Genomic DNA, 10643 nt, shown 5'->3' on the forward strand with positions numbered 1-10643 from the left:
CTCCGAAAGGCCTGAAACTCTCAGAGACCCGAGGCGTGTTCCATCACTTCCGAGTCGAACTTAAATTGGGTTTTATTTGTTAAAAGAATCACTCTTGTTGGATCACACGTTGTGCTCTCTTGACTGAAGTCAAGGCCGGTATGGTCTACATAGAAAATTTCAGGACTCCATAGAAGACCTTGTCTTAAGGCGGAAAAAGTAAAGAAGGGACAGCCGCGGAAACCAAGCTTCTCTGCAGAAGCTCTCAGGCCCTACCCCTCAAAGGATCGGAGGACCCCTCCCCCACCCACCCGATTCTAGAAACCTTCCCAAAGCCAGCGGCCCGCGTGCTCGCCCCCTGGCGGCTACTTTAAGGAACTGCATGCCTAGAAGGCTCCGGGCGTAAGAAGACCAGTTTGGTGTCGTTCAAGAATGGTAAAAAAAAAAAAAAAAAAGTGTCTTGATCTGGCATATTAATACAAAGAATATCTGTTTTGCATTATGGCCAGATCATGGTGCTCTTGCAGAGTGAGAGAAGGCTGGTCATCATCACAGCTTACACTCCAGCTGAGCTACAGTAGCCAAGTCTGAAGCCTTGGGTTGAGATGCTGTCACCTTTGGAATTGGCTCTGAATCCTCAGGGTGGTGCAGAGCCACCAGGAGCTGGTATGTGGCCGTGCCCAGGGTTGCCCCAACCATAGGAGCCACTACAGGCACCCACCACCAGCCATTACCAGCACTGCAATGGAAGGACAAAGGGAGGTGTCAGAGGTGGCTCTTAGACACACCTCTCCCCATAAGCCGGGACTAGTTCCTCTCATGACATATCCAACAGTGAGCATGGGGTCACATTCATTCATGGGAAGCACTTAGGAAGGTATCCCCCAGCAGAGCTTAGTCCAGCCTCTAGTCTTGTAGAATGAACTGAATAGACTTTTATGGATGGAGTCACCAAAACCCTAAGTAGTAGTATGGCATGCCCAAGGACTCCTCTGGATCTACTGTATGCATGAGAAGGGGGTGGGATGCAGGAGGGCTACAAAGGAAGAGAGAATTTGCCAGCTGAAGAAGGAACACTGGTTTTTAGAATGCAAGAGGAGAGTATAAGTAGAAAAAAAAGGGCTGAACATAGTAGCGCAGGCCTTCAATCCCAGCACTTGGAAGGCAGGAGGATCATCTGGAGAAACATGGGCAAAGCTGTTAATAGGGGTGAACAAAGAACCATAACCAGAGAAGCTGTCCCCTACCTGAAGACATCAGGGCCCCAGCCAGCAAAGTAGGTAAAGAGCCTTGGGCCCAGGTCCCGGGCAGGGTTGAGTGGAAAGCCACAGTTAACACCCATGGACAGTCCAATGGTGAGGATCAACAGTCCCACCACCACGGGCTCCAGACCTGCAGGTACCCCTTTATTCCGTCTGTCCAGGATAGCCAACAGTCCCACAATCAGCATCCAGGTACCCAGAACCTTGGGGTCAATGGAGGTAGAAGGAAAACCATCAACTGTCACGTGGGTGCCTCATTTGCCCTCTGTCACGCAAACCCTCCATGCCACCACCTCCATGCCATCTGTGCGACAGAAGCCCATGGCTGCTAAGGTGGAATGAGCCCTATATTCCACCCAAAACCTGAACAATGGCTTGGGATCCCAATAGACAAGGCAAAGGTCTGGACATACCTTCCCATATCTGCTCACACTTACCTGATCCAAGAAGCCATTGTTCAGGGACAGATATGGGGCAGGGTAAGTGGCAAAAATGGAAGCTGTCTCTCTGGGACCCGTCACTGTCAAGTTCCCACCTGTGTAGTTCTGGAGGGCATCTTCAGGAGAGAGGGATACTCAGAGTTTCCATCTTCGTTTATCTAAAACCTCTGCCCACAGCTGTCCCTAGTCCTGCTCTCTTACCATAATAGAGAATGTAGGTGGCTCCTGAGGCACAGAAAGCAGACAGCAGTTGCACAAAGCAGTAAATGGGGAGTTTGGCCCAGGGGAAGCGTCCCACCATGCACATGGCCAGGGAAAAGGCTGGGTTTAGGTGGGCTCCTTCACAAGACCAATGGGGAAAAGCAGTATTAGGAACCACTGCTAAACACTGTCACAGCACCATACCTTCTCCTATGATGCTTCTTTCCACTACATAGTTTAAACACGCCTCATGCAGATGATGATTTGTGGACTGGAGAGATGGCTCAGCGATCAAGAGCAAAGGTTGCTCTTGGAAAGGACCTTGAGTTATCAGCACCCACATGGCAGCTGAGAAAGAGTCTGTCACTCCAGTCCCAGGGGATACGGTGCCCTCTTCCAGGAATCTCATGCACTTGCTCAGACATACATCCAGGCAAAACACCCAAACAGATGGCTTTTAAAAAGCGATTTGCCAAGATCATACAGTGAAACCAAAATATGAGCCTGAAAAGATGTGCCTCCTCCAGCACACTGTCTGGAGGCTCAGCCCAGGCACACTAATACACGTATGAAGAGACAGGCTGGTGAGATCCTGAGTCCACATGAGGCACAAAATCATAGTAATTATCCTCAACACTCTGCTATAGATTTCTGCCTGAGTAAGCTAGGCATCTTCTGTGAGGAGTAGGAGCAGTGAACTACATGAAGGAAAGGGACTGGATGAGCCTAAGGCCATCTCTCAGTCCAGAACACTGGTCAAGCTCCAGGTGATAATGCCCACACATCACCAAAAGAATCTAGCTTTTCCCAGTCATGCATTCACTTGCATGTCTTGTGCTCCGACGTTCAGACCCCACCCTACTCACCTGAGACGTTGCCGGCCACGTAGATAGCTATCACAACAGCCAGAGAGCTGGCCAGGTAGGTGGTAAAGAAGTTGCCGTTGCTTTCTTCACTAGTGACAGTCTGGGCCACGGACCCCTGGGTGAGGAGCTGGTGGGGAGAGTCGCCGGAGACCAATGGGGAAAAGATTGAGCAGGTGCAGGAAGCCACCAGGAAAAAGAAATAAATTTGAGAAACTAACAAAGAAGGGAAACAGGAACAGGAAATAGGAGAATCAGAGGCAAAAAAAAAAAAAGAAGAAGAAGAAAGGTGAGAGATGAGAGAAGGAAGAAGTGGGGGCCAGGTGTAGTGGTCCCTTTTGTGTAAATCCCAGATTTACAGAAGTCTCTGTGAGCTCCAGGCAGCCAAGGCTACATATTAATATAATAAATAAGAAATAAATCTTACTTAGGGGAGAGCCCAAACATAGTCCCCCCACTACCACAAATTATACAGTCAAGTTTCCTGCATTTGGGTAAATCACTAAAATCAGCACATCCGGAGTACAATGGGTGAGCCTTGCCCTGGAGAACCACCTTTCCCATCATGGCATCTCCTCTGCCAGGTACGTATAGAAATAAGATACTTTATAAAAAGGGTAAAACTAGGCCAAGCTGGGAGGGCCCTTGAAGACTGTGGAGCCCAGCCTAAGACACAAAGTGAGACCTTAAATCATAAGAGGGGGAGTAAAAGAGAGAGAATAAGAGAAGAGAGAAGAAATGAGGTGAAAGGAAGCGAAACACGGGGGAAATGACAGTAAGAAGAGCCAGAAACCTCACTTCCCCTCAACTACCCCACCTACCAAGAGCACAAATACACCCAGAAACTCTGCCAGGCACTGTCGGACAATGAGGCTTCGGATCTGGAGGTGGGCCTTGATTTCAAGCAGAGTATGGGCCATGGTGGGACCACCTGTCACAGCTCACGGCTCTTCCCGACTGCTCGGACACACAGCTCCTACACACACAATTATTGGTGGCCAAGGGGACGATAAGAAAGAGACTTTAAAACCCGTTATCTCAGCTCTAGAATGACAGTTACATCTGTGACACGTGTAACCTGGGAGCAGGGGTGGCTCTCTCTGACATGGAGAAGCTAGGAGGTAAGGAGGTTGGTCAAGCTCTGTTTCTTCTGCCCTTCCTCCCATTCCTCACGGGGTTGGCTTCTCCTATGCTGATGGGAGGGACCCTGCCTCACACATCAGTTCTCTTGGTCCTAAAGACAACCCTGGAGTAGGCTAGAAAGGTTTGAAAAGGAAAAGCAGCCCCTCCTCTAGGATTTTAATTGGAGCTTCTCAACAACTAAGAAGAATCCAGCACAGCTTTCAACTGCTTAAGACCCTTCTGTCTTCCCAGTTGAAAACCCTGTCATCTTCTAGGACTCTAACCAACGGCTGTAGTGTAATCCTGGTGGTTCCTGGTTCCATCCAAGGCCCCTCTGGACCTCTAACCTAATATCAAGAGAAAGAAAATGGGTATTTTTTTTTATCGTTTCTATAGCAACCTCTTAAGATATAGCATAAGCACCATAGCGGGGCAGGTTGAGCTATACATGGCTAATGCTAAGACATGCTCATTAATCATAACTCCCTTGAGGAACCCACACCCATGCCTAAGCATGCGTTACTTTCTGTGACACTTGCAATCCCAGCACTTTGGAGGCAGAAGCAGGTTGCTCTCTGAGTTCAAAGTTGATATAGATAATGAATTCCAAGACATCCAGAGAGAAACTACACAGACTCTGTCTCATAATAATAATCATGATGATGATGATAATGCATTAATTAATTTTAAAGTATTTAATAAAATCTCCAGCTAACTGGGTATAATGGATCATCCCTTTAATTCCAGCAGGGACCTCTGTGAATTTGAGGCCATCCTGATCTAAATACTGAGCTACATGCCAGGAGTTTTTTTGGGGGGTAGGGCAGTGAGACAGGATTTGTCTATGTAACCCTGGCTGTTCCGCAACTCACAGAGATCCACCTGCCACTGCCACCACCAGCAGCAGAGATTCTCTTCTGCCACAAAAAGATGGATCCTGGTTTGACCTCAGCCAAAGTCCCTAAAAAATCATGGACTCCTCATGATGCTGAGAATGACAGAGTGGAGCTGTGTCTCTTTCCCTCCAACACTGACAGATCCTATTCTCTAGATGAGGATACAGAGTCCCAGTGTTCCCTCCTAACTACACACTGGCTAAGTGGATTCAAACCCAGGTTTCCTCTGTCCCGTATTCTCCAGTGCCTCTCATATGACTGTGATATCTCCCTGAGCTACTTGGATGCATGAAGAACTCAACAGGCATCTAGAGACTCTATAGTAAAGATTGTGGAGCTTCCTCAGGCTCTTGAGTATTAAGATCACAGAACTATACTATTTAACAGCACTCCAAACGGATCCCTTCTCAGAAACGGCATGCCCATTCCCTAACTCCTGGGATACCAGCTGCTATCACACAGCTACCTCTTTCCCTGGACAGGGCCTTCCAAGAGAGGTCAATGCCTCAGTCAAGGGTCTATGCCTTACTTTGGGTCCCATGTATAATGATTGGTTGAGACAGTTATACAGAGCCCCCCTGCCCCCACTTTTGTTGTTGTTGTTGCCTTGATTAGGGAAAGCTCTACAGAGCCACTTCATCACCAGAGTTTGCAATAAATAGGACCAACCAAGGCCTTGCTTGTACCTGGTGTGTGAGTTGCTCTCTGTACCGAACCCTGCCTTCCTTGCTTCCTCACATGTTGCAATAGTTTCTTTAAGTGCTGATAAGAGCAACTTAAGGTAGAAACATCATAATGAGCATAGTAAAATGTGACATTCAGACATGTAAAAATACTTGAGTCAGGAACTCCAGCCATGGCTGCACCTGATAATCAGAACCCAGTGACATCACTCCCTCAAGATAACCAGACACAGTCCTAGAACCCCACGATGCTTGGTGCACAGTATATATAGTCAGAGACCAAGAGCAAAGCAGTGCTCTGCACATCTTCAGGACTGCTGGAGACACTACAGAGAAGCAACCTTGATCTGCCTATGACTGGAGAGCCTCCCCTGGGATCCTGACCCATGAACTGGGGACCATCATGGAAGACCGGATGCACCAGTGAGCAGACCTGGGGAAATAGGTTTAGGAATGTAGTTATGAACCTAGAGTGCAGATGTTGTGTGATGACCCTCAGCATGACTTTTGTTATATCAGTGAGCTTACCTACCTTCTTGCTTGTGACCAAAGGCTCATTTTATCTCACAGTTCAAGGGTCTAGTCCACTGTGACAAGAATGTGCTGGTGGGAAGAGCTTGAGGCAATGGATCACATTACATCTGAAGTCAGGAAGCAAAGAACGTTCCCACTTAGGTAACTTCCTCCTCTTTAGGCCATCCAGAACGTGTAAGACCCAAATTGAGTCTTACCTATTTGAGGCTCCCATGAATGAGATGAGAGATCAGGGATCAATGCAAAAACAAGAGGTTTATTAGTCCAGTGCACTGGGTGACCTACATCCAGAGGAGAGGCGACCCCAAAGGCTGTTACAAGCAGTTTTTATACTCTTTAGGGGTACAGGTTACATCAAAAGGTTATAATTTAAATTCATTGGCTAAGTTTATTGACCTTTAAACCTGTTGGTTAGTGAGCATATGCGTCAGGATCCTAACTAGAACTTTCCAGAGGGTCAGATGGCTATCCGTCGGCATATTTTATGATTCTCCTAAGAATTGTTTACTCCAGGAAATCCCTTAGGCCGAGGCAGGGTGGGCCAGTGAGCCATTCATTGTTACCTCATGGTGGGCAGGGAGTGTCAGGGCAGAGAATTTTCCACATCGACTTCTTCATTCCTTCCCTTTTCCTAGGCCACTGTTTCAATCTTGAAATAAAAAGTCATATCAGAGTTGAAACTAAAGTGACCCCCTTGCTGTAAAAACAATAGGTCTAGTTCTCTCCTGTTCTGTAGGACACTTCTACCATGGAGGTGGGAGGTGAGCGACTCCTGAAGGTGGAAGATTTTTTATCCTCTGGATAGCAAGATCTATGTCTGCATTCGAACTTGAATAGTGGTTGGACGAGGTCGTCAGTGGGGCAATTTTCATTCCTAACCCTCTCAGGCTAGCTCCCGGAAGCACACTCAGGGATATGGCTGCAATTGGTTCTCTCTTTTTCCATCTTAAACCTGGTCCCTTCTCTAGTATCTCAAAGACCTCAGAGCCCTCATGATATAGGAGCCAAGGCATCAGCTGAACTAAAACACAAAACCCCTTGGTCTGTTTCAGGACCTGTAGATGTACACAAGGGGTCAATCTTGAAGAGCAAGCCCACCAGGTATCTTTAGGGGGGAATTAAATACCCATCCAGTACACCATAGTCATGAGTAGAGTTACAAAGAAACGTTTTCTCTGGGAGGACAGTGCCTATGCATAGCCCTTGCCCCGACACTTGTTGCAAGGTGAGGGATTACAGGGACCTCCATTGGTAACCCTCATCTGTGTTGTTCTGTCTTATGGGACCCGAGGCAGCTATTCTCGCATAATATGGGGGAACTGTATCATAACAGAGCCAACAAGAGGTGGTAAGGGAAGGCTTAGCTGAGTTTTAGAACTAGAAAAGACTTTTCTATAAGGTTTAGAAGTGAGTGCTCATCGCCCTGGGGATCCTGATGAGAGAACAGATTCTCTATTATCAAGGCCACTCAAGTACATGCTCTTTATCCTGATTAGGTAAATCAGATGGAGAGGGGGTTGTAGGAGAGATTAAGACAGGGCCCTTCTCTTTCTCATTTATCACTTCCCCCGGGTGACAGTAGGGCAGGCTCCAAGAACCCCAAAAGACCCAGAGGTCCTACTGGTCCATGGGCTCATGTAACAGCTACTGCATGTTTGCTCCTCACTTGTGGAATTCCTTCTTACAGTAATTAAATCCCATGAGGAGTGGGGAGTGGTCTCGAAACTCCACACACTACAAAAGTAGCCATCAGCTCCTCCGTACCTATGGGCCCATGCTCTACTCCACTCATTTTGGGGGCACACATAGACCGGGACAAAACATAGCTCACTCTTTAGCTGAGGGTGCCTGCATCTTAATCCTTGTCCTCTCAGACCACCCCCAGGACAGGGTTTCGGGGATCATGTGGGTTTGCCATTGTGTTTTGGTAGTCCTTCTCCCAGTTCCTGAGTGGGAATATCCCACATGTCTAACCCATCAGCTAATTTACACAAATCAGGGGTTAAAGTGGGTCACCAGGTGTAAGGGGATGATTTTTTTAGACGTGGACCACACCTGTAGCTGCCTGTAAGTCTAGCAGGGGTATGGGGGTTGTTCACAGTTCTTGAGATGTTCTCCACCGGCCACAGGCAAACTAGCAGTCATATCATAGTGATCGGGATATCTTTAGTTTTAGGGGATTATCAGTCTTTTTGATTTTCCAACTGGAGATGTCAGACAGCTCAGGTGCTGGAGCAGGTTTCACATGGGAGGCGTGTATCCAGGCTGCGATTCCATCCACCTCAACTGCCATTGGCATAATCAGTAAAACCAGGTATGGTCCCTTCAAGCATGGTATGAGGGTCAGGGTCTGATGGCATCTCAAGTAGACCGAGTCTCTGACTTGAAAAGGGTGAGCAGTCTCCGGAGTAACATAGGCCACAGCCAACAGAGCCCAGACTTCTTTTTTAATTGTCTGCAGAGACTTAGTCTGATGTATAATCTGATGCATTATGGCAAGTCAATTCAGGAACATCCTCCAATAGGATGAGAGGAGCAGGGGTCCCATATAGTATCTCAAAGGAGGTCAAGTTGAAGCAGGAAGGAGTGTTCTTAATGTTGAAAGGGAGTAAAGGAAGGAACACCACTCAGTCTGCACCAGTCTCCAAGGTCAATTGAGTTTACCAACTGGTCCCCAAGAAATGAGCTAATATCTGACTTAACCTGGGCAACAAAATTTGGCCCATTATCTGATCTAGTTTCCTTAGGGGTGCCAAACCTAGGGAAGGTCTCTTCTAGAATCTTCTTAGCTACCACTATCGCCGTTTCTCTCTTTGTTGAGAAGGCTTTCACCCACCCAGAAAAGGTATCTACAATGACTAATAGATATTTATATCCATATCTTCTTGGCTTGATCTCTGTAAAGTCCACTTCCCAGTAAACCCTAGGTCTATCCCCCCCATCGGTCTTTTTTCTTTTTCTTCCTTAGTTCTACATGCATTCACCTTCTGGCATGGCACACAGTTATCTTCTACTTGTCCCACTAGATGCCTCAAGTCTGGCACAAAAGAATTTGACCACAAGATGGTCCTCACAAGTTTATCGACCTCTAGATGAGCCTATTGATGCATTTGCTTCAAGTCCAGTACTATATACCAGGTTCTGGATGGGGGCAATAAGCTCAACAGGTTATAGGGGTTAGGTATCTTGAAGTGAAGATTGGCCAACCATTTGTTTACCTCTCAGAGATCTTGAAATGGCCAGCAGTTGTTGTTTCCAGGTTTTCACACCGGTAGGAGAGATGTGTTCCAGGCTAATTAGCACTTACACAGAACCCTGAGTTGGAGTAGCCGGAAGATGTGTGGCGTGATCCTGTCTCATGCCTCCTTTGACATGGGGTACTGATACACCGCTATTGGGCTAGCCTGGGGTTTTTGGTTTTATATGGACGGGGAGCTGGTTCTTAGCTTCCCCCATTCCTGCAGTTTCTACCCAGGCTCAGTTGCTCTGGACTCGGGGAGGGGATTTGAACACCAGCCCTCCTAGTCACTGTCCTCTTGTATGGTTAGAACATTGGGGCCACAGGTCCAGGGGTTCTGTTGTTGGGGTCCTCTTTTCTTCTTGTTGGGACAATCTCTGGCCCAGTGGCCTTTTTCTTTACAGTAAGCACATTGATCCTTGTTGATAGGCTCCCTCTTAGTGCCAGACTTGGTTCTTAGTTCCCTGTCCCTCACTACTGTGACCAGGATCCTCTGTAAATTTTTTTCTTGCCTCTTTTCCCACTATCTCTCTCTCCTATCTTCTTCCTTCTTCTTTCTTTGCTCCTTCTCCTCCTCTGTCTCCCTGTTATGGTAAACTTTCTCAACAACCTGCACTAAATCCCACAACGACTTATCTCATAGTCCCTCTAGCCCCTGAAGCTTTTTTCCTGACACCTCTACTGGTCTATAAAAGGCATAGTCACTTGTCTGGTCCCTGCTTAACCTTGTGTACCTTTGTCAAATTGGTGGGTTATCCTGTGACCCCCACAGAGCCTGGTGGTGCTCCCTACCTTCAGGAGAGTGGTAGTCCAGTGCTATCTGTGCAGATGTTCCAGATGGCCCCAAGCTCCAAGGCTCTAGTGAAGAAAATTGGTTCTGCTTTCTGTGCTGACATGCCAGGGGATGGGGGGTAGAGGTTCATTCCAGATGACATTTGTGCAATCTGCCACAGCAGCACCCACTCATCTCTGACCTTCATGGAGCAAACTACTTCTATCTGTAACCCAGGTAGCCTCAGCTCCCTGCAGGGGTCGGTTGGAGAGGTCTTTCCTCCATCCATGGGCTTCTGCCAGTATTTCTTGACACTTCTGCTGTAGTAGCTCAAGGTCAGGATGGAGCAGAAAAGTGGCCGGATAAGCTCAACTCCCAATCCTGAGTCCTGGATGGGAAAGAATTGTCAGTGCCCGGCGGCTTCTTAACTGGCAGGAGCAGTGTGCCCCAGCCCAAATGGCACTAAGCAACACCCAAGCTGGAGGAACCAGAAGATGTGTGGCTTAATTCCTTCTCATGCCTCCTCAGACATTGGGTACAGATGCACTGAGACAGGATCAGTCTGGGTCTTGAGTTCCACATACATGGGGGCCTGCAGACTCACATGACCTAGCTTTGCCATTTCAGCCCAAGCAGGAGGAAAGTTTTCCAGC

General features: G+C 47.7%; 1 protein-coding gene across 1 annotated transcript; it reads right to left on the reverse strand.

The window, feature by feature from the left end:
- Positions 1-528: 528 nt before the first annotated feature.
- Positions 529-3665, reverse strand: AQP10 (aquaporin 10; the record flags this gene model as incomplete). The annotated part of the gene is made up of 6 exons (XM_080915962.1): positions 529-718; positions 1227-1444; positions 1679-1797; positions 1883-2020; positions 2749-2875; positions 3567-3665. 6 exons carry the CDS (start codon positions 3663-3665, stop codon positions 529-531), a joined length of 891 nt encoding a protein of 296 aa, XP_080772088.1.
- Positions 3666-10643: the final 6978 nt, after the last annotated feature.

This window comes from Micromys minutus (assembly GCF_963924665.1).
Source record: "Micromys minutus genome assembly, chromosome: 4".
Lineage (NCBI taxonomy): Eukaryota > Metazoa > Chordata > Mammalia > Rodentia > Muridae > Micromys > Micromys minutus.